Genomic DNA, 21,770 nt, shown 5'->3' on the forward strand with positions numbered 1-21,770 from the left:
GTGTTTCCTAGATAACTTTTGTTATGCTGGTTTGAGCTCAGAAAGACATAGAGAGCATTCAAATTAATAGTTTTACATCAAGCCTTGTAATTATAGTCTTATTATCTAGTGCCAGTGCAAAATACATGTAAAACAGAAATGGAGGGTATCTTTTTAACTATTGTTGTCCATCTTGAATTTGATATAAGGGTAACTAATAAAATGTATACAAAAACATGATGGGAGTAAGAGTTGTGTCATCCTTGAATTATGTTGAGGGAGAATTTCGATATCATTTGGGGGATTCCAGAAATGACTGGGCCATATGTCTGCATGATCCAATGATTGAAATGAGCAATTTGTTTAGTTCATATATATATTGATACAAAAATTCCCATATGGTACCTGGCAATTGTCATGAATCTGGAATAATGGCACAGCCAGCAGTTTCATATGTTTCGGCACAAAAAACTTGCGGCTGATTGGCAGCCTAACCAGAAAGAGCTTTATACACTCCTGGATGATCATGATCATTGATCACACTGATATTAATAATAATTATTATTGATGATGATGATGATGATAACCGGTGAAAAAAAGGGACGTAGCTACCTTTGGCCTACAACCATTTCGGGGCAAATAAGGATATGGTAATGTATCAAAACTGGACTTCCACCACATTCCAATGCATTCTCCTACCTAGGAATTATATAAAGCATCATTTAGATAGCTGTTGTGATCCTTTGTTTTTTTGGGTTCCAAGTGTTAACAAGAAAAAAAAAAAGTGAAAAAGGAGCATCAAGATTCAAGCTAGCCTTACTTGCCAGTTGTCGCTCGTGGTACTCTCAATGGGGGATAACTTGTTTGAGAGTTTGCGTTTCAATCCTTCAACTACTATAAAAACAAAACACATTAGTGTTCCCTATACATGTTCAGCTGAAAACCATGAATTTTCAATGGTTTAAAACATTTAGTTAATGTGGAGAACATGTTTGGAAGATTTCAAGATAAGAATGAATCTTCTAGGACTGATTTCACTCAACAAAGTAAGGGTAGTAGTATTATTGGGGCACTAACAATGACTCTTGAATTCTGACAGAACAAGAGCTTTTGCCACACTAGATGTAAATGCAGTTCAATTAATAGAAAACAAAGTGGGTTTAGTACTGGTTGAGTAAAAACCTGATTCACCAGGCCTCAAACGGCCACCAGGAAGTCGGAAAAATGAATTTTTCACTTGCAACAACAGCACATGAGGGCGCCCCAATAATTCAACCTATTTCCAGAAGAAGTATGGCTTTCATTACAAACAACTATCATTAAACAGTGCGAGATAAATAACTTGCTTGATCCCAGCCTCCTGGAAGAGCAAAAGGAGGAGATTTGACAGCTGATGAAACAACAGCAGCATGAAACATGTGCCACCATGAAATGAACATATTAAGAGACAGATAGCTGCACTAACATGTAATTATTAATCAAACTGGGAGATCAGTCAGTCATGGCACTTATCCCAACTTGTTCCACATGAAATCTAACCACCTCAAAATTTAGATTAGACTAGATAAGTAGCAAGCATGCTCTACCACAACCTTAAGAACTGGGCTCTTGATGTAGTAGCACCAGGCAACCACTTGCAAGGTGGTACTGATTCTAACATAACATTCTAAAGAGCAAATGATCAATGACATCTTGTCATCAGTTCTTCAACTGAAGAGGAGATCTATGACAAATCTCCGTCCATTATCCTTTGTTTTTTTTTTTTTTTATATATAATCTTCAATCAACAACAGGGGAATGATAACCCGTGGGTCACACTATAATTCAACTGTAATAACATGTATGAGCAGTAAGATGCATATAAGAATTTCCACTCCCCAGGAAATTTATAATTAAATGTATACAAACAACCTATCATCAAAAGCTCTGTTGGGGCAATGTTTATTTCTCTATAACCTATTGAACTCTGGAAGTGGAATGATAATTTTGAAAGTGAGCCTAAATTGGAGAAAATCTGATCACAAAGTCAATAAAATCAACTAGTGAAATTTAACATTTCTTTGTCTTTGTTCAGAATGAAGTGACAATCAGAATGTACTACCTCAAGTTTGCAAGCCATTAAATTAGACAAATCACTAGTTATATAAGATTAAAATTAGCAATGCTACCAATAAGCATAACAAAATTTCAAATGATTACGATATTGTTACAATTGTTAATCAAAGGAAATTTCCTTCATGATATGATCACTAGTTCACAAAAGAAAAGCAGGTTATATTCCAAACAGAGAAGTGGAAAGATTGATGATTATGAGCTTGTTTGCTACTCAAAAACCCTCTACTTCAAAGCAAATTCAAGACCTCAAACCCTCATCAATCACATGTACAAAACACAAGAAAAAAACGTAAAGAAATCAAGAGAATCAAAGAAGAATACAAGGAAACTAACCAGAAGAACCCCTTCAACGCAAACCCTCATCCCATTCACCTCATAACTAACAATCAAAACAACAACAACATCAACAACAAAATCAAGAAGACATCAAAAGAAAAACAGAAACCCTAAAAATCCAAGATCAAAGAATCAACCGTACTTGGCTTTTAAACGATGGATCCGATCAACCAGATCATCATCATCCTTTTTGGAGATCGCCTCTTTGGAGCCAAAGTAGTAGCGATTCAGAGGATATACATCCACGACATCGCCATGGCCAACGCCTCCATTGTCATCCTCCATCGCTCAACCAAAACCAAGACTCAAAAGACAATTAGAAAGAGAAGAAGAAGAAGAAGAGGGAAGTGAGGATGATATGCGCGGGGATTTGGTCGGTTAACAAGTGATAGTGTGACGTGGCAGGGTGAGAATGACCCACGAAGCTCAACAATTTGTTTGGGATTCGCTGTTTCCTATAAACAGCAAACAGCTTTCGTTTTACCAATCAGGATCTCCCACGGCATATAGCTATCATTTTCGGAATTATCTAGGGGGTCACTTTAGAATATTGTAGTCTGACTTGATCCGGGCCCGAGAGGCCCACCAAGGCTAAGGATTCTTGTGGATTTTCTCCTGATTGGCTGTCCTCAATAAACAGCGAACAGCATCGTCTCTCCAATCAGAATAACCCATGTCATTTATCTATTAGCTTGGGTCTATCTAGGATTTACTCTTTATTTCTAAACTTTATTTCCTAGAACGGATTGTAGATGAAATTACGTACCAGCCCGTCCAATCATAATGAGAAAAAACTAAATTTGGCGCAACAAACACTGTAAAAAAAATAAATAAATAAAAAATAAAAAATGATATACTCAGGCTCAACTCAAAATTTTTTATTATTACAGAAACTGGAAAAATTAAAAGAGCAGGGGGAACAATTAAACCGGTAAGCGAAACAGAACGTGAAAATCCCACATGAGAATGTGACCCGAAGGGAAGGCAAAAATATATATAAAAAAAAATTGTATAACAAAATCTGATAACTCTGATATAGTCTGATGGCAGGGAAAACTTCATCAGGCCACCACTCCCACTCTATATCATATATTTCATTCGAATCACCACTTCGAATTCTCGTATTTTAGGCATCAAGGAAACTTGAATCAATTATCTGCAAACATTGGAACAACAGGTTTAGATTAGGCCAGCAAAACGGATGGCCTTTGTCTTTGCTGTTTTAAGGTATCTTGAAAATCTGCTTCAATCTGACAACAAGCTTCCATTCTTCCATGGATAAATCATCCTGCAAATCAAAGTCAGAAATTTAGAACAAATAATAGCATCATTTTGGGATGTGATGTTAATCAAAGCCCATTCATTCTACAGCAATCCAAAATGCTATCCATGCAACCGTATGAAGGTTTAAAATTTTACCCTATAATCAGACTTCAAAATGTCAATTGATCTTCTAGAGATGTGGCTGACAAGCTCATCATCAATCTCAAAATGCCTGCCAAACATCTTTTGTTGTTCTTCAGGACTATTGCTAACAATCTGTACGCAGATAGAGTAGAACTTGCCATCAGGGGGGAAAAAATGATGTGTCATAAGAGGTAATAGAGATTTTTTTATTTAGAAAAAAAAAAATACCTTTATGGCTACCTTCTGCCCTTTTGTGGCCACATCAACCTGTTTGTGATTTATCTCGATCGACGCTATCTTCCCGATGTCAATGAAATCCCTTGAAGGAACACAAATGGGGGTGCCCACCTACAATTGCAGTTAAATCAAAATCAGTGATCAAATAAGGCTGTGTGCATGGCCGACATTTTTACTTCCTCTGTACAGCTCTTAGAACTTAGAAGAAATAATACCTTCAAAATGCCTTCAAGGACATCAACACCTAAAATAATAGGATCCTTTTTGTTGAAGATGCAGTCACGCATAATCTTAAGAACACATGGGAAGACTGCTTCTTCAGCGCTTTCTTTCTTCTTCTCTTCCCTCAAGTTATCAATGTAAGCCTTGAACTGGTCAAACAAGTGATAGATAATATCTGCCACAAAAATCTTCACACCAGTCTCCTCTGCCAGCTCCCGAGCATCAGGCATCACCTTGACATCAAAAGCCAAGATGGTTGCAAATTCTTTTTTTCTCTCCAGCATAACACTAGCCTTCATCACATCCTTTTTGTGCACTGGACCTATACTAAAATCACTAAATGGAATGTTCACAGCAGGACTCCTTAGAAACTCCGTGAGAGCTTCCAACGAACCTAGGGTAGAGGCTTGTACGAAAACACCCTCCCCACTTTTGTCAATTCGACTCATAACTTTCCTCATGTCTTGCATTACAGATTCTTTGACATCTTCTACGTCATCATTTGGACCTACCACATAAAGAGCAGTTCCTGCAATTGCATGCTCGAGGCCCTGAAACAGGAGAAAATTATCATGACAAAGTTGTTTGACCATTATTCATGGATGTAAAACTTGACTGAAGATGAAAGTTCACCTGTGCAGCGATTTTGACACCCTGTGCAGCTTTAAGCTCTTTGTGATGTATGTATTGTCCCTGAAGGAAATTTAAACAAAGATCATTAACATGATAAATTGGAGAGAAAATAGTCTAAAATTTAAGAATAACCAGTAATTGCTTGCATAATACTGTAAAATGCTCCCATTAAAAAAAAAAAAACAAAATTCAAAAACAGAACTCCTGATCCAAAAAAGAATCCCATTGAAATAGATTTGTTCTGCCAGAAATGGGAAGGGGTGGGGTTACAAACAAGATAAAATTAGTAAATCTCATCAGTTATCAGCGCATTGCTGACCTTGAATGAGCTTACACCCTTCCAAAACTGACCATATATGTTAAAATAGTCTCTTGTTGTATCAGGCCTCTACAGAATCAATATTAAATCCCTTTCAATGATTATTGTTGCCTTAAAAACATGGCGTACGATTGAAAAGAAAAATAATACTTGTTGGTTGCTAATCACCATTTTGAGCTTGCATGAAACAAGAAGAACAGCTAATGGACAAAAGAAGTAAAGTTTCTCCCAATTGGATAACACAACCCATTCTAACCTGTACATATATAACCAAATGATTTAATAATAACAGACCACTCACCTTAACACGGAGCTCCTTCATTGGTGCAGGTGTCAACAAAGTTCTGATATTGGTCACAATAGGGCCCTAAATTACAAATATCATATGTTAGAATACAAGTACATATGTAAACAGTATTCCTTTTGCAAGCCAAGTATGATTTCTGCACCTGCATGCCACAGACAACTATCTGGTCCCCTTCATGAAGAACACCATTAACCAGCACGACATCAATGGTTGTTCCCAAACCTTCAATCACTTTAACCTCAAGTACTGTGCACTGAAAGACATTAAAAGATTATTAACCAATGAGAATCAGCGGACAGAGCTATATATATTATATAGATACGATCACCCCTATGACGAGCAACAAGAGGCAGAATTTATACAGTAAAATGACCATAAAAATCAGGAAATATAAAGGTTTTTAATCATGATTTTAAGACTATCAAATTGCAATGTGAACTTATGGACGGGTCACTGCTTATCTTATATTGCACTAACAGAAAAACTAGATGAAACATCTATCAACATCACCTGCTGGAAATAAAGCAAGAACTAACCTGTACTTCATCAACATAGGTGAGCCTCTCTGCCATTGTCTTCTGAGACCACTGAACCAACAGTAATAGAAGATCCGGGATGCCTTCACCACTAGAACATCAAATAAAATGATAACTGAATTTTAGAAATTCAAGAGTCAATTCCAAAGCATCAATAACAGAGAAAATCATGTTTGATCCTACCTGATGGCACTTGTAGGAACAATGTTGAACGTCTCACCCATATCTTTGTTTTTATAATATAGAGCCGTATTCAGGCCTTGCTCCTTTAACTGTGTTACAATCTGGATAACAAAAACCATAACAGTAAAGTTCCCATTAGCATTAAGATTTACATCCAGAAAGGAAAACCAAACTGTGCTAGAAGTACACACCTGGGTAAGTCTCATATTGAATTCATTTTGCACATCTTTTGACTGCTGTTTAATAGATTTGATTATAGGTGCGTTTGGGGTGGCTTTCCACCCATAAAGTCGATCAACCTTGACAAAGAATATAAGAATCAGCAGAAGGGCACACCAATCAAGTGCCAGAAAACAAGGCAGGTATACAAGAGTAATGCACCAGCAATTGCTCACCTTATTCAAAGCAACAATGAATTCTGTGTTTCGACTTTTCAAAAGATTGAGAGATTCTATTGTTTGCTGCTCAAGCCCATGCATGATATCCACAACCAAGATTGCAATATCACACAAGCTTGAACCTCTGGAACGTAAGTTAGTGAAGGACTCATGACCAGGGGTATCAATGACAAGCAGCCCAGGAACCTTCAATGTTGCATCAGCTTTTAGCTCCTTGGTCCTCTCTCTTATATATTCAGTTGGAAAATATGTAGCTCCAATTTGCTGTGTAATACCACCAGCCTCTCCTTCTTGAACATTTGTCCGTCTGATGCAATCCAGAAGTTTAGTCTTTCCAGTGTCAACATGGCCAAGAATACAGCATATTGGTGATCTGAGGTCATTTCCACTCTTTTTCTCAGATGAAGCTGGCTCCTTCTTCCCCTTCACTTGCATAGTGCGTTCAGTTGCTCTATCAACCTCACTTCCATCCACATCTTCATTCTTGGAAGGTGCTCGGGAGGCAACAACCTTCTTGACAGCAGGCTTAGCAGGAGCTGAGTTCTTTGCCTGAGAATCATTGGTTGCACTGGATATAGATGCAACACGCTCAAGACTTTTCTTCGTGGTGACTGGAGCATCTTCTTCATCGTCCTTGTCTTCCTCAGCAAAAGGACTAGTAGCAGGCAGCTTCACAACAAGGTCATCCAAGCTCTTTGCATCCCATTCATCTTCATCCTCCTCCTCCTCCTCCTCCTCCTCCTCCTCCATAGGTTCACCCACCTCTTCCACAAGCTTGTCCTCAACTTTGTCCTCAGGTTCCTCAACTTGAGATTGAATCTCCTCCTCAATAACAGAATCATCCTCAGCCAGCTCAACATCAGGTTCAGAAGCCTCCTTTTGATTCTCCTCCACCTTGCCAGTGACTAAAGCCTTGGCTTGGTTGGCCTTTGACTTCTTAGTTTCATACTTTGGTCTTTTTTTGGTCTCCCCAACAACTTCACCAAGTGGAACATCCCGTTGAGCAAGAAACTGATTCCTCATTGCTTCCAACCTCCTCCTTTCCTCCTTTTGCTTCCCTGTCAAGAGCTTCCCCTCCTGCCTCTTCTTCTCCCTCAGTTCCTTCTCCTTCTCCTTCTTCCTCCGTTTGGCCTCCTCCTTCAGCCTCTCTTCCTCCTCCAACCGTTTCCTCTCTTCCTCCTCCTTCCTAAGCCTTTCTTCTTCTTCCTTCTTCTGCCTCTCCTCAGCCTCCTTCCTCCTTGCCAACGCCTCCTGCATCTCCCTCACATGTTTAGGTAGCTTTTTCGCAGGACCCTTCCCCTTCACCTCCTCTTCCTTCTCTTCCTTGGCTTCAGCTACAGCCGGCGCAGCCTTCTTATCATCCTTCTTTTTCTTCTTTTTCTTCTTAGACGCAGCGGTCCCGACTCCGTCCACTTCCTGATCCTTCTCCTCGGCCTCAACCTCACCTTGCTCCGGTGGAGCAGAAACAGACTCCTCCACGGCCACCACTGGAGGAGCCAATGGCTGCGGTGTTGGAGCCGGACCTTCCCCAAGCTCAGCAAGTAGCTTATCCAAGTCCTCCTCCTCTTGGGCAGTCCTTCCACCCTTCTTCTTTTTCTTTTTCTGCTGCTTCTTCGAGCCAGCCTCATCCACTCCACCTCCTAGCTGGTCCTTACTCTCGTCAACGTCATCCACAATCGGAGCAGGAACCGGAACCGGAGCCGGAGCAGGATCGCTCGGTACCGGTCCCTCACCAAGCTCAGCAAGGAGCTTATCTAAATCCTCCTCCTCCTGCGCACTCCTCCCACCCTTCTGCTTTTTCTTCTTCTTCTTCTTCGATGCACCATCCTCGCCACCTCCAAACCTATCAACCTCTCCATCTGGATCCCTAATCTCATCACCCTCATTCTCCACATGATTCCCAATGTCAAACCTCGAGACCACCCTCGTCTCCTCCACCTCATCGTTGCCCTCGTCCTCCGCAATGAGATTAAAAGAACTAAAAGCACTAGCACTAGAACTAGAACCACCAACCTTCTTCGACTTGGAAGACTTCTTTTTACCAGAGAACACGACGTTGATCGGCTCATCATCGTCATCCTCCTTCTCCTTCTCCTTCTCCTTCTCATTCTCATCAGCTTCTTCATCCTCCACTACCTTGTTCCGCTGCGCTTTTCCTCCACCTCCACCACCCTTCTTGTTCTTCTTCCCAGCCACCCCACGGTTCTCCTTCTCCGGCCCCTCCGACGCCTTCTCCGAAGGATCATCCGGGAAAGAGTACTCATCATCGTCAATGGCTACAGCCTTCTTCCGCCCCATCGATCCAAGCTCCCAAAATTCCGATCTAGAGAGATCGAAGGAGACGCGAGCACGATGAAAACCCTAGAAACGATGAGATTGGCTCCGATTCGAGGCGGCTACACTGGCCTAATTCGATCAAAACTCCCAACTTTTTATGTTTTCTTTTGTTTGTAGATCTCTCTCTCTCTCTCTCTCTCTCTCTCTCTCTCTCTCTCTCTAATCAGCGAGCAAACAAAGCTATCCTGATTCCCCGCCACGGGGATGATATCTCGCACGTGCTGTCCCCGAGTCCTGATCTCGAGGCAAATATCCTGATAATTTATTAAATAAAAATTACATTAATGCAATAAAATTATATATTTTTTATATAAATGTAACCAGTCTTCATATTTATTTTCAAGAATTACCTAAGAATATTAGAAATAAATATTTACTTAAATAAAAAAATATATGTAAATATTCAAAATTTATATTATTTTTATTAGTAAAAATATATATTTAAAGACACTTGTGATCCATGTTTATCAAGACAATATAATGTTCTAACTCAACTTACAATCTAAACTTAATAAAAGAAAGAAAAAATCTCTATTTATAAAATTTGGATTAAACTAGCTTGTAATGAAGTTTTTATGAAAGCAAACGATTATATTTTCCTAGCTCTTTACTCATTTTTTGTGAGGATATTGTTTTTTAATCTATGATTGTCTGTTTTTTTTTTTTAAGCTGTCTTTTTTGTTGTACTTCTACATCTTTATTCAATAAATCAGTGGTTCATCCATTTTATTTAAAAAAAATAATTATATTTAAATAGCAACTAAACTCTTATGAAACAATTGACAATACATCATGACAAGTTCTAAATTTCAACAAACATATTTATGATTTCGTCATATATAAATATAATTAATTATTGCCTGCAATAAGCAAAAGAAATGATGATATTTGTTTGCTTAAATGAAAACATTTAAAAATCAATAAATTATGTATTTGATTAATATTTTGATTTATGAATCATAGAATGACATACATGATTTGTAATTAATTACAATTTAAAAACAAACAATAAACAAGATGCAGACTCACCTTCACCTTATAACAGAGAGAGTTGTGTTATGCTACCCATACTTATATAAATTATACATATCAAGTTATAATCGGACTTGAATTTTAAAGTAAAATAAAATTTATTTCAATTAAAAAATAAATAATAAATAATAAACTACTAAAACCTCATCTTATATTTTAATTTTTTTTATGGGTATTATACTATTAATATGTTAATATAATGCCAAAAATAAATTTGGCACCACCGTTAAAGTACAAGATGATGTCAAGGGTGAACTCACCTCCTCACGCCTAAACACAATGGTATTTAGAGAAGCAGAGGTCAAATAAATTTTTTTTTACAAATTTTAAAAATTATATATATTTTAGGGATTTAATAAATTTAAAAGACTTCTTAGGGAATTAATAGAGTTGAAATGGCTTGTATTTTTCTCTCAATAAAAACATAATTTACTGAATTTGAATTTGAATTAGACTTGTGGAAAGATGGAGAAGTCAGGATTCATGATAATTATCAACAGCAATAATAAAAACAATTCCTATCAATATCTATGCAATATTCATGTACAATTACTTGTTACATTTGATAACAAAACTTAACCTCTTATTGAACTTAAAAGTTAAAACTATATGCACATTTACACACATACCCCTCCTTGAGTTAAGGCTCAACTAACATTTGGGAGACTGAATAATTTTTCGGTTGCTTATTGAGACTTTTCGTTTAATATAAATTGCATTGACAATGACTTTCCACCATGCTTCCTTTTGATTTATTCCTTCCACTTTCTATACAAATGACTCAAAATATCAGTTCCTTTTTATTATTGGGTCTTATTTGGCTGCTAAGTCCTTTGTGTGAACAAATATCAAGACAAAATAAAGAATGAAACTTCTCTATAATACAAGCAAATATATATATATACATGCAATCATACAACCTCTCTTGCTTTCTCCTTCTTTGCTAGTCCCTTGCAGGCAAGTCTTTTCAAGTCTCTTCTTTTTTCTCTCTCTCTTTTTTTTTTTTATTTATTTAATCATGTCTTTATCTATGATTTCTTTTAGAGGACTTCACTTAATAGATCTAGTTTTTTTTTTTTCCCTCTCTTGTTTAATTTTCTAAATTCAATGATTTATTAATGGTCATTTAATTTGAAGCAGGTTCTTGGAGATTAGCAAAGGAATCAAAGGAGTTTATATCTGTGAGAGAGATGGAGTTAGGTAGCATCTCATCTCTTAATTCATGTTTAACATCTAATATGTTAACTTAGTTCTAATTTTAATGCTAGATTTCGGTTTATTAGTTGGAATTCAAGATAGATCTTTGAAAGTTTACAATATTGGAAAAAACCATGTCTTACTTTTATTTTTAGAAAAGCAATTAGAATCCAACTCATTTAGTAATGTTGCCCTTTTTTTTTTTTAAATTTTCTGATTAAAAACAGAGCAATCTAATGGCGTTAAGGATCATACTGCAAAGTACTTTTTGCTGAAAGATGAAGATGATTTAAAGTATGGAATGTTTGCCAAGCCCCTTCCTTGCTTTGGCTGTGGAATTGGATGGTTTTCGTAAGCATTTTAACCCTCAATAATTATATATAATTAGTGTTTCTCTTATGGTCTTAATCTCATTTAATTTGATATATATATATATATATTTTTTGGTTTATTTTTGTTGCAGATTTTTATCAGGGTTTGCATGTCCATTAATGTGGTACTATGCTACAATTCTATACTTCACAAGGCACAAAGATCCAAGAGAAAGAGGAGGTCTTGCTGCTTCTGCAATAGCTGTAAGTCTCTCTCTCTCTCTCTCTCTCTCTCTCTTTCTGATTGAGTTGAATTGAATTTTGTTCAGCAATAACACAATCTGCTGAATAACAATATTCATTGATGAGTTTTTGCAGGCTTTGATATGTACAGTTGCAGCCTTGGTCTCATTTTTTATTCTTCTGTAAAAGAGTTCTTGTACTACTATCCATTTGACTATCTCTTGCTAAATTTCATTGTAAAAAACCTCTGCAGCAAATGCTTGAGGTTATACAAGTTCATTATCATTACAAATTACTTTTGACAATAAATACACAGCACTGTTATAGTATTCGATAAAAATAAAATTCATTCGTGTCGTCATTCTGCAACTCCAAGTAGCTGCAACAACTGGGAAAAATAAATTAAATATGTATAATCATAAGTACATGCTGAGAAGCTCTTTGACAAAAATGTCTTGCATTCATTACATCACAAAACTCAAGAATGTCATGTAGTTGTCCTCAACCAACAATACAAGTGGTTGTGATCTCTTACAAAAAGAAATCGAAGAATGGCAGGTGAATTACAAGATTGGTTTGAATGAAATCAGACCAACTGCAATCAGTGCGTATTAAGAAAAATTGAGTTAACAATATATCTTGCGGAATGGCCTATAACAAGAGATGATCAGAAAAAAAAGAAGATAATTCGGCCTATATATCAACCACGTCTCAAGATGCAGCTCTTCCTCAAAAGGCTTTGTAGCAGTTTACCATCAAAATATAATCGTCATTCATGATTGCTCAGTCCTCTCCATCAACCGAATGCGCTTGTCATCAATAACAAATTGAGAACTTGATTTTATCTGCAAAATTAACTAACCGATAAGTATCCAACTGAATTTAAGGAATGGGAAAAAAACTTTGCCAACCCAATCTAACCTTGTTCATTAGCATTTCCTGAAGCTGAGCCTTGTCTACCGTTACACCAGAGTCCTGAAGTTCCTTGATCACAAGCTTTTGTAGCTTTTTTATTTTCATAGCCCTATCTGGATTCTGCATAAGAAAACACTAGGTTTTTTTAACAGAAATCATCACATACTAATAACAATAATCTGCAAAATAAGTTGCAGAAAATGACTAGTCCTAGAAACAATGCATTTATTCCAAATGGCACATCATAACTCCCGGGAATCAAAGATGTCCAAGTTGAATGGCTCATACAATTAATTTAAAGTGGCAAAGGTACTTTTAAACATGGCAAATACAGAATCACAATAATTGGTTGAACAAGCATTTGACTTTTTCATAGTGTAAGGTAAAAGTTATTAAAAAAAAAGATTAGCAAGGATTTATATTGAAATAGCATACCGTCTTCAATGTAGATTTAACAAGCTTCTTCCATTTTATTTTATGATTAGGTGGCTCCTCCATGTGATCAAGTTGGTCCATCTTATTCTCACAAAACTTCATCCCATTTGTGTGTTTTTTAATCTTTCGCTGACATTGTGAGTCTTCTTCATGCTCTGCTTGTGTCACTGTTCCATTGGTTCCTGCTACTCCTTGAGTTTGTCCAGCATAAGCCAGTGTACTATCCCTCTTTCTCTTTGATAAGCTCTGTTTTCCTCCCTCTGTGGCTATCATATCAGTGACTTTAGATATTGGCTCCTTTTGTTTTAATACATCTGGTTTTTCAGAACCATTCGCTTCAACTGATTCTACTTTTTGAGTGTCACTAGATACACCATTCTCCTTCGGATTTGGATCTTCAGTTTGTTTAGTTTGATTCTGCGCCGCATGAAAAGCCCGTGCTTTCGCTCTGTGTTTCTTGCCATCTGCATGAAGTAGTAAAGTTTGCTTGCTCGTAGTGTTCGTGTTGCAGAGACTGCAGAAAGAATGACAAAAGAAGATATGATAATTACTTTTTGCTCTTCAAAAGAGCAATTTATAAGAAAGTATCCACAAAAGCTATCACATCCTAAACTACTGATTTAAAAGCATGAAGATCTCTATAACATACTCAAGTAGCACAACTTACTCAGCCTACCTACAAAACCAAGGAGGATGTGAAGACAAGCCAACATTGACATCAACCTCTGGCTGTTGCTTCCCTTTATTAGGTTTCGGTTGTGCGATGTGTGAAGCTTTTCCTTGATCTTTAGGACCATACTTCTCCTGAAGAGAAGTCATATTAAGTAAACTTAAATCTCTAAAAACAACTACAAGAGTTAATTAGATGGAGAGTTGATGTGATTTCATTCTAATATGGAGATTCAGAGACCTTATTAGAATGTAATTAGAAGCACTACAATAATGGTCATTGACAAGCTACAATCATCTCAGAAAAATTCAAACTTTTTGCACCAACATAGATTTTCACATTAAATTTGAAGTTTCAAACGGGATTATTTACACAATCATCATAAATAAAACATCAAAATACGCTAAAATCTGGGCATTCTATAGCAATCAGATACCAGAAATCCACTCAAATTTAGATCATTCGACAATTTAAATTAAGGATTAGAAACAATACCGCTTCGGAGATGCACTGAGTGTGGCTTTGCACGCTCTGCTGATCAAACACCTTCCCGCAATCAATGCAGGAAAGCTACAGATCCACAGAAATCACAAGAAGATCATTGATACAAAGGAGAGGGAACAGCAAGAGCCATGAAAAAATGTGATTTTCGCCAACCTTGAAAGCTGAGCAGATCCGGAAATGGTTGGGGAGCTTCGGCTTCTTTAGGTTTTCGCCGCAATCCTCGCACTGGAACCACACCATTGTTGATGCTTCCCCACAAGCTCGTTTCTAGGGTTTTCACGGGAAACGGGGTTTAAGCCGGGAGAGGTCATAAATCGGATCCTCCTTGGTTCGGATTCAAGCCCAATAAGTATCGGATCCGAATCCATTTTGGCCGGATCCAAGTTCATTTTAAGAGGCCCAAGCCTATTCTGAAATTTAAACTAGCTTTTTTTAAAATATTACTTATACAATAATCTAATTATTAATATAAATTATTTATTGATTAAATAAAAAAAATATTAGAAATCCAGTAACATCAGGAGAGATTAATGTTAGGGTAATAGACCAATGTGAGATAACAATGGGGATGAAGAATCTAACAATGACGTAAATAATCTATTAATAATCAAGTTCCCATTATAACTCTCAACATAAGTGACCTATTTATAATCGAATTCTCATTAGAACTCATCACAAATAGTGAAAGAAGTGAAAGCACATTTCTGATAATGATTATGTTGCACTCCCACTTGCTCTTCTGAAATTTATGGGCGGTCGTCTTTCATCACAGCTTAACCACTCGTCCTAGCAAGCAAAACTACACAAGTACTATGAAGTAAAAGAACCTCACTGAGCCTTGGAACTTGGCGGGGGACCCAAATACACTGAAAGAGACAGGGATGGTAATGTCCAGGAGGTAGCATTGATCCCTCCCAGTCGGGGTATTTAATCTACAATAGCCAACATTACAATGCTAGTACTAACAGGCTGAATTGAATGAACAACAGGTGAATTACAGGCATTGTAGACTAACACCATCTAGGACTAGGAGCATACATACATGGTATATAATCTCTTACAACCCTTGATGCCCAAATGATAAAAACAAATGGACTGTATCAATGGTGGTAAATGACTGACAAACTTTCTTTTTTAAGTTCTATATCACACGGATTTAAGTTTTCTAGTTCCACCCAGGGCATTAATCAAGTTGCCATTTTGCTCTTGAACTTCCTCTGGGGTTTTAAGTCTACCACAATGATTGAGATGTTGTCTTTGCTTCCCTTCTGAAGCGCTAGTTTTGAGAGGTATTCCGCCGCTGCTTGAGCAGCAGGGTCAACTTCCCCGTCGCTTCTTGTGGAGGATGATTTGACACCATTCTTTTTGTGCCATAGTAAAATTCGCCTGCGAGCTGCGTCACATGCCTCTTCATTGGACATGACGTCCCATAAGCCATCACTTGCTAGAATCAGGCATTCATCTTCTTTTGCCCGTGGAATAATCGTTACTTCTGGTTCAGGAATGATCCAAGGTTTCAGGTACCGATCCCCTGCATGAACCAATCATATATTTCCATTGATCAGTAATTCAATGTGCATCATCAATTCAAACCACTAAAACTATATTTACCAATTACCAGAAATTTAAGATATATATATGCCAAAATAGGCATCTAGATTCTACCACTGAGGATATTTCTTTTGGACAAGAAATGACTGTAAAATTACGTATGAGAACTGGATCTGCATATTTGTTCTATCAGTTTACGCAGCAAAAATCTAGGAAAGGTTAATAATATACTAGAGTAAAATGCAAAAGAAAAACTAAAAGTTAATTTTTTTTTTTTTGCAAACAAACCTAGAACTGGTTTCCAGATGGCAAAGGGTGCAAGGCAAACCATCCCAAGAACAGAACATGTCAACATCAGTCCAACAAAAATCTTAGAAATCAGTCTAGAATAAACATGCACCAAAGAAAATGGTGGTAAAGATAAATTTTAAGAATTTAGGTGCCGCCTTACTGCCCAAGAAATAATGTTTCATTATTTCCCTAACATTCATCAACATTTTTCCAAAATAGTAAAGCAGGTTAATGGGCATAGACTTGATGCTAGCTGATGGCCTGGTTTTCTGGCATTAGAGAAGTTCAACAACAAAATAACAAAAAAAAGCTTGGTTGTCAGCACACTCCTAGTAAAAAAGCATGCAAAGGCAGTGGCAGCTCAAGCACATGGTCAGGATGGATCACATCCTTTAGATTTATAAACACAGAAAATTTATGAATATTCCCTATCTCTATTTCAATGTAAGGCAAGAATTATTCAGATGTTATGGTTGGTAAGGCTCTATAATGCAAAAGCCTAAAAATGCACCAAACTTTACAGCTAAAACCACAGACTGTAATGGAAGGTGAATCTTTAACAGAATTATACTACACTGATTTATAAAAACATTGAGCACAAGCACACCTGTATAAAAACAAATGCAATCAAAAGTTTTGCAAAAGATGCATGAACACAAGCACAAGGCCAAGGTACAGCAACACATAGCTTTGATTGTGCTGGCCATAACTTGGATATTTACCCAAAAAGCCATATGACACTAATAAATTTATGGGCACTGATCTAAGCACTAGGATTTGCACTGCAATTGGCAAGCATGCATTACAAAGGAGGTGTAAGTGAAACTTCCCTCTTATTTTACTGAGTTAACTTCAAAAAAGCAAAGATCAATGATGTTAAAATAATGCTAAAGTTTAAAGATGATTATGTACAAACAATCACTGAACTAGTGATACACGAGATGCCACTTTATAAATAAAAAATGAAGACCAATGTGTTTATCATATACATTTGCCTTAAATAAGAGGATATGCTTATAGCAAGCTGCCATTTTCTGGTGCTGACTGCATAACTCATTCAGCCAGTTCTCATATTAGAACATGGTTGGTAGAAGAGGATTTTGCACAAGAGTTCTCCTTCTAACTTTAATGTGTTTCTAGAATTATTGCATCCTCAAAATGGTCACTGGAGTATTCACTATCCCATCCTGTATAGCTTGGAAACTGTTCACTAATGACTAGACACTGATTATTTATGTGTTAATAGTAAACAAAGAGAAAATCAGATGACTTTCACAAATGACTTGTACGTATGTCACTCTATCTGGTCAAACTAATTTCTTTATTTTTATATACCAATATAAGCAACAGAATATGGCCAAAAGAACAATTCATGTAAGTTTGTATGCACTGTCGCCCAATACTTCTGTCCTTATGCCTGGGGCCTAGATCTTGACCAATGATGTACAGTGAGCACACTCATAGACATCAACATAGGGTATGTTCAGGATACATGGCAGGTATATGTACAGTCCAAGCGTGCAGAAAATACAACCTAACAGGTCTGTGAAGGGCTATTGGTAGCGTTGAACTTCCTTAAATGCTACACAGATGACATAAATCACACCGGGTCATCCATATCCCTTATAAATGCACTGCCCATTTAGACAAAACAGGAAAAACGCATAGCAACATGCTACCAGTACGTGCCAATTTAAAAAGGAAATCAGGCTCAAAGACAAAAGAAAAAGATTTTGGCAAAATAAACAAACACAAAAAAAACACACAATTTGCATATGGAATTACAAATTGTGATGACGCATAAAAGATAACAATCATAAAGTTTGACTTACCTTATACCTTCTCCTAGTAGAGTGTAAGTTTTCAACACTAAATCAGCACATGTTAAAACAGAATCAAATTCAAAGGCTGATTGATTTGTCTGCTTATTAAAAGGTTTGCGTAAAGAAAAATGGCTGGCAAGCTAGAATCAAATTACCAAGTGAAAACACATTATTTGCTCATTTCAAATAAAGGATACTAACAATACTCTTTCCTTGGTTCGAAGGATGAGGAACTGGACTATCAAATTATTGGAATAATTTTCCTTAGCCTCAAAACAAACAGATAAGTTTGCATGGAAACATGCAGATAAAATAAGCCCCCAAGAAAATAAATATATAGGCAAACACATTTAAATCTTCTTTCAACTATGACAAAAATTACTACATACGGGGGAGCACATACCAATTGACCTTGACATTGCAAGGACTCCAAATACTCTGTAGCCATTCCACTGAATGACTTTGCCTCCCTCTGCTTCAATTCTTGCATACTCATCCTCTCTGTTTGGCTGAAGCAAAAAGAAGGAAGCAGGTAACTTGTAGGAGATATACCTTGTAATCACCAATACACAAACCAAACTATGTATGGATATTTCTTACTTTATGATCTACAGACAGAGGAACAGGTAGCTTCCCACGACATAGGACTGCCCTGGAATCTCCACAATTCGAAATGATGATATGAGAGGAACAAATAACAGCAACCACTGCAGTAGACCCAACAGTCTCTGGGGCCACAGGTTCTGATGTCCCCCCAGAAGAAAGACTGCTACCTTCCTCATATGTGTCAGCCGCCATTTCAACAATGCATCTGCTCACTTTCCCACCAATCTCATCATCCACCTTGAGAAAGCAATTTACAAAGGCCTTCTCCCACTTCTTCTGCCAATCACTTCCAGCAGTGCCACCAGAACCAGTTATTACATTCCGCAACTCTTCAACCAATGCCAGATGGATTCGCTCACGACAGTAGTTAGCAACCTGGAATGAAATTAGTAATCAACATGGAAAGCATTTGAATAGCAAGAGAATATTACAGAACTATGGAATCAAAACAACAAACCTGGGCACCACCATGGCCATCATAAACTCCAAAGAAATGAGCAGTCAAAGGGTTGAAAACCTCCTCAGAAAGGTCAGCGGTTAGCATTCGGATAGGAATCTCAAAGAACCGGGGCGCTGCCACCACAGCATCTTCCATCTCTGGTCTTCTCCCACAGATTGATATAATTCCCCAAAGGGGCACACAGTCCATCAAAAACACACTCCTACACCCAGTACCACAAATCTGGCTTCCCTGAATTCCCAGTTCGAGAGCGGACGAACCACCAGCAGCTACAGTGACCATCTTAACCACAGCAGATTGGCGAGCTATGATATCCTCAACATCACCAATGCCCTGAACAACATCAAGAGAACCAGGGGCAACAATCTCACAAACAGCATCCAAAATCAACTCCTCAGGGACACTGGCAATGTTAATATTACCATCACTAGCAATCGAGCCAGAGCTCCCAGCAGACAGCTCCGTCTCTGGCTCTGGTCCTACAGACAATACCTCATCATCATCACTTGCAGGCAATGTCCGCACTTCAAAATCATCCCCTTCCCCTCCTTCCTCCATAGCAACCACAACCACAGCTCCAGCTTCCTCCACAGTATGATTAGGATCAGCAGCCATCAAGCTCGCAGTGTCAGTCATGAGTTTGAGGCGGGTGATCTCCATAGAGTTCTCGCAGAGGGAATTGCCTACTCTAAACGGCAAGGCAACCGCAGGAGCCATTCCCTCCATGAGCTCCTCCTCCAGAGTACTCGTGGTAACAACAAAAGCAACGAGCGCAGCAACACCAGCAACCCACCACCTCAAAACAAAAACTAATTCTCATTGCCAATCCAACACCACCTCCTCCTCCTCCTCATCACTTCAAACACTTCCCATACACCAAAAAAACTCAACTTAAGCCCCAGATCTGATGACAACTCGCTCTACTCACAAATCAATGAATCAATCCAAAAGCGAGCAATTCCCCGCCGATCTAATCACACCAAAAATCACCCAAAAAACCAAAAAAAAAAATCAGAGAAATAGAAAGAGATCAAAGTGACCTTATCTATAAACACAAGAAAGATGAGGTGAAAAAGGGAAGAAGGGGAGGAACCTAGGAAGGTAAAGGATGAAGGAATCACAAGGAAACCCTCAAAAAGATGGTAGACCTTTTCCCCTCCGGGTTCCCTGGATCTCAAGGCACCCATCTCAGCCTCTACTTCTCCATTACCACTAACTATATACTCAAATAAATTCCAAAAAAATGAAAAAAAATAAAAAAAATAAACAAAGAAAAAGAAAAAGAAACCAACTTCATAAATCTCCTCTCATGAACTCCACACACAGATCAATAACGCAAATCACAACTTCCATTAGAACGAGAGGGATGCACAGAGGGGCTTACCAGCGAGAGCTTCGTCTCGTTCTCAATCCCAATCTCTCTCCGCGCGAAGATGGAGATGGAGATGGAGATGGAGATGGAGGAGGAGGAGAGAATGGAAGCAGAGAGAGGACGAGAAGAAGGGACAGGTGTCCAAGACTCCCGCGAGCTTCTCTCTTTCTCTCTCTTAAATTTTAGAGAGAGAAATAGTTGAAATTACCAAAAAGGGGCTTGGGTTTTGAGGGAATGGCACGGGGAAACGTGGGCAAACAGGTGTCACCCTCTTTGGAGCCCCCATGGTGGGGACCACGTGATGCTGATTAAAGAGATTATCTGTGATGATGCGATCCTAACCGTTGGATTTTGGGGGGACATCACCCGTTTGGGTGGTTCCGTTGGTGGGCAGCTGGGAGTGGCATGTGGACCCCGCCGCCGGTGCTTCGAGTGTATGCTTAACACGTGGCCTGCCTCGACGCACGTGACAAAATTTTACTTTATTATTATTTTTAAAAAAAAAAGATTATAAATTTGGGGTAACCTTCTTCATATATGCCCTCACAAAAGTCTATATTTGCACTTATAACCTCATTGATTAAGTCTTACTTATCTACATAACCATAAATTATTAATACACTCCTGCAATTGAGAATTATTAACATTTTTTTCGGTTACTAAGAGCAGATAATTAATAATATGTACTACTAATAAAATAATTTTACTATTTATATTTTTTTTTATAATCAATACATTAAGCTCATATATAATCAAGGACATATTTTTAAAAAATAATGAAAGTCCATTTATAGGCATTCACTCCTCGGTCCGTCTCCAAATATTTTTTTTATTATTAATGTATAGCTAAAATAAAATTTTTATATATTTTCACAAAAAATATATTTTAAGTTTTTTTTATAATTCTATTTTTTTTTATATAGACATTAGAGAAAAAAAATACAATTTCGGTTCACCATACTTTCTCCTCCGTTGCATTGCTTATAAAATATGATGTTTATAAAATACGCACATCTAATCTAATTATTTATGGAACAAAGACAAATATCTTAAAATAAATAAATAAAAACATACGAAAATATAGTCCGAAAATGTGTTCCCAAAGTAGGTGGGTTGGCAATATAGTCCGAAAAATTTTTGTTGAGTGCAGGCGGGCGAGTGCTGGGAGCGGTGTCTTCCGCCTTCTCAGCTTTTTACTCTTCGTTTTTTTGTTTCTTGGTTCTTTTCATCACTCGGTGAGAGGGTTTTATCTTACGTTCCTCATTCTCTTTCTATTCGATAAAGTTGTGGTTTATCCACATTTATTTCAAAAAGTGGGTGGGTTGGCAAAATTGTAATTAACAATCTAAGC

At 37.6% G+C, this 21,770-nt stretch overlaps 5 protein-coding genes across 8 annotated transcripts; 1 reads left to right on the forward strand and 4 right to left on the reverse strand.

Moving 5' to 3' along the window:
- Position 1: 1 nt before the first annotated feature.
- On the reverse strand, positions 2–2,772 carry LOC120253047 (pre-mRNA cleavage factor Im 25 kDa subunit 1). 2 transcript variants are annotated; one of them, XM_039261297.1, is made up of 7 exons: positions 2,573–2,772; positions 2,428–2,473; positions 1,162–1,255; positions 800–870; positions 592–678; positions 385–495; positions 2–308 (listed from the first exon to the last, which is right to left on the reverse strand). In XM_039261297.1, the coding sequence occupies exons 1-7, from the start codon at positions 2,713–2,715 to the stop codon at positions 237–239; spliced, it is 624 nt and encodes a 207-aa protein (XP_039117231.1). In that variant the 5' UTR covers positions 2,716–2,772; the 3' UTR covers positions 2–236. The 2 variants fall into 2 exon arrangements, with proteins under 2 accessions (XP_039117231.1, XP_039117230.1); XM_039261296.1 differs by having other exon boundaries at positions 800–873.
- A 512-nt stretch (positions 2,773–3,284) lies between these two features.
- On the reverse strand, positions 3,285–9,151 carry LOC120253044 (eukaryotic translation initiation factor 5B-like). Its single transcript, XM_039261292.1, has 11 exons — positions 6,670–9,151; positions 6,466–6,573; positions 6,275–6,375; positions 6,092–6,182; positions 5,698–5,808; positions 5,550–5,615; positions 4,930–4,989; positions 4,290–4,847; positions 4,066–4,185; positions 3,850–3,969; positions 3,285–3,718 (listed from the first exon to the last, which is right to left on the reverse strand). Exons 1-11 carry the CDS (start codon positions 8,968–8,970, stop codon positions 3,653–3,655), a joined length of 3,702 nt encoding a protein of 1,233 aa, XP_039117226.1. The 5' UTR covers positions 8,971–9,151; the 3' UTR covers positions 3,285–3,652.
- A 1,788-nt stretch (positions 9,152–10,939) lies between these two features.
- On the forward strand, positions 10,940–12,123 carry LOC120253048 (60S ribosomal protein L18a-like protein). Of its 2 annotated transcripts, XM_039261300.1 has the most exons (5): positions 10,940–10,998; positions 11,182–11,241; positions 11,466–11,589; positions 11,702–11,813; positions 11,928–12,123. In XM_039261300.1, exons 2-5 carry the CDS (start codon positions 11,232–11,234, stop codon positions 11,976–11,978), a joined length of 297 nt encoding a protein of 98 aa, XP_039117234.1. In that variant the 5' UTR covers positions 10,940–10,998; positions 11,182–11,231; the 3' UTR covers positions 11,979–12,123. The 2 variants fall into 2 exon arrangements, with proteins under 2 accessions (XP_039117234.1, XP_039117233.1); XM_039261299.1 differs by lacking the exon at positions 10,940–10,998 and having other exon boundaries at positions 11,090–11,241.
- Positions 12,124–12,179: 56 nt separating this feature from the next.
- On the reverse strand, positions 12,180–14,613 carry LOC120253046 (UBP1-associated proteins 1C). Its single transcript, XM_039261295.1, has 6 exons — positions 14,470–14,613; positions 14,308–14,382; positions 13,819–13,946; positions 13,143–13,656; positions 12,714–12,827; positions 12,180–12,637 (listed from the first exon to the last, which is right to left on the reverse strand). The coding sequence occupies exons 1-6, from the start codon at positions 14,554–14,556 to the stop codon at positions 12,566–12,568; spliced, it is 990 nt and encodes a 329-aa protein (XP_039117229.1). The 5' UTR covers positions 14,557–14,613; the 3' UTR covers positions 12,180–12,565.
- A 514-nt stretch (positions 14,614–15,127) lies between these two features.
- LOC120253045 (protein phosphatase 2C 50-like) lies at positions 15,128–20,585 on the reverse strand. Of its 2 annotated transcripts, XM_039261294.1 has the most exons (6): positions 20,432–20,558; positions 20,141–20,263; positions 19,045–20,017; positions 18,582–18,962; positions 18,385–18,490; positions 15,128–15,847 (listed from the first exon to the last, which is right to left on the reverse strand). In XM_039261294.1, the coding sequence occupies exons 3-6, from the start codon at positions 19,771–19,773 to the stop codon at positions 15,504–15,506; spliced, it is 1,560 nt and encodes a 519-aa protein (XP_039117228.1). In that variant the 5' UTR covers positions 19,774–20,017; positions 20,141–20,263; positions 20,432–20,558; the 3' UTR covers positions 15,128–15,503. The 2 variants fall into 2 exon arrangements, with proteins under 2 accessions (XP_039117228.1, XP_039117227.1); XM_039261293.1 differs by lacking the exon at positions 20,141–20,263 and having other exon boundaries at positions 20,432–20,585.
- Between the last annotated feature and the right edge of the window lie 1,185 nt (positions 20,586–21,770).

The sequence above is a fragment of the Dioscorea cayenensis genome, chromosome 26, assembly GCF_009730915.1.
Source record: "Dioscorea cayenensis subsp. rotundata cultivar TDr96_F1 chromosome 26, TDr96_F1_v2_PseudoChromosome.rev07_lg8_w22 25.fasta, whole genome shotgun sequence".
NCBI lineage: Eukaryota > Viridiplantae > Streptophyta > Magnoliopsida > Dioscoreales > Dioscoreaceae > Dioscorea > Dioscorea cayenensis.

Excerpts from the sequence above, each read along its gene's own strand:
- LOC120253048 (XM_039261300.1), top strand. Across the intron at positions 11,590-11,701 it reads TGTGGAATTGGATGGTTTTC|ATTTTTATCAGGGTTTGCAT; the intron begins GTAAGCATTTTA and ends TTTTTGTTGCAG. Across the intron at positions 11,814-11,927 it reads TTGCTGCTTCTGCAATAGCT|GCTTTGATATGTACAGTTGC; the intron begins GTAAGTCTCTCT and ends GAGTTTTTGCAG.
- LOC120253046 (XM_039261295.1), bottom strand. The coding sequence starts at position 14,556 with ATGGTGTGGTTCCAGTGCGAGGATTGCGGCGAAAACCTAAAGAAGCCG. Across the intron at positions 13,947-14,307 it reads CTCAGTGCATCTCCGAAGCG|GAGAAGTATGGTCCTAAAGA; the intron begins GTATTGTTTCTA and ends ACTTCTCTTCAG. Across the intron at positions 12,638-12,713 it reads AGGAAATGCTAATGAACAAG|ATAAAATCAAGTTCTCAATT; the intron begins GTTAGATTGGGT and ends TTAATTTTGCAG.
- LOC120253045 (XM_039261293.1), bottom strand. The coding sequence starts at position 19,773 with ATGGAGGGAATGGCTCCTGCGGTTGCCTTGCCGTTTAGAGTAGGCAAT. Across the intron at positions 18,963-19,044 it reads ATGGCCATGGTGGTGCCCAG|GTTGCTAACTACTGTCGTGA; the intron begins GTTTGTTGTTTT and ends ATTTCATTCCAG. Across the intron at positions 15,848-18,384 it reads TGCAATGTCAAGGTCAATTG|GGGATCGGTACCTGAAACCT; the intron begins GTATGTGCTCCC and ends TGGTTCATGCAG.
- LOC120253044 (XM_039261292.1), bottom strand. The coding sequence starts at position 8,970 with ATGGGGCGGAAGAAGGCTGTAGCCATTGACGATGATGAGTACTCTTTC. Across the intron at positions 6,376-6,465 it reads TCAATATGAGACTTACCCAG|ATTGTAACACAGTTAAAGGA; the intron begins GTGTGTACTTCT and ends TTTGTTATCCAG. Across the intron at positions 4,186-4,289 it reads TCCTTGAAGGCATTTTGAAG|GTGGGCACCCCCATTTGTGT; the intron begins GTATTATTTCTT and ends CTGCAATTGTAG.
- LOC120253047 (XM_039261296.1), bottom strand. The coding sequence starts at position 2,715 with ATGGAGGATGACAATGGAGGCGTTGGCCATGGCGATGTCGTGGATGTA. Across the intron at positions 2,474-2,572 it reads ATCCATCGTTTAAAAGCCAA|TTATGAGGTGAATGGGATGA; the intron begins GTACGGTTGATT and ends TTTGATTGTTAG. Across the intron at positions 496-591 it reads GAAATGGTTGTAGGCCAAAG|GAGTGTATAAAGCTCTTTCT; the intron begins GTAGCTACGTCC and ends ATGATCATCCAG.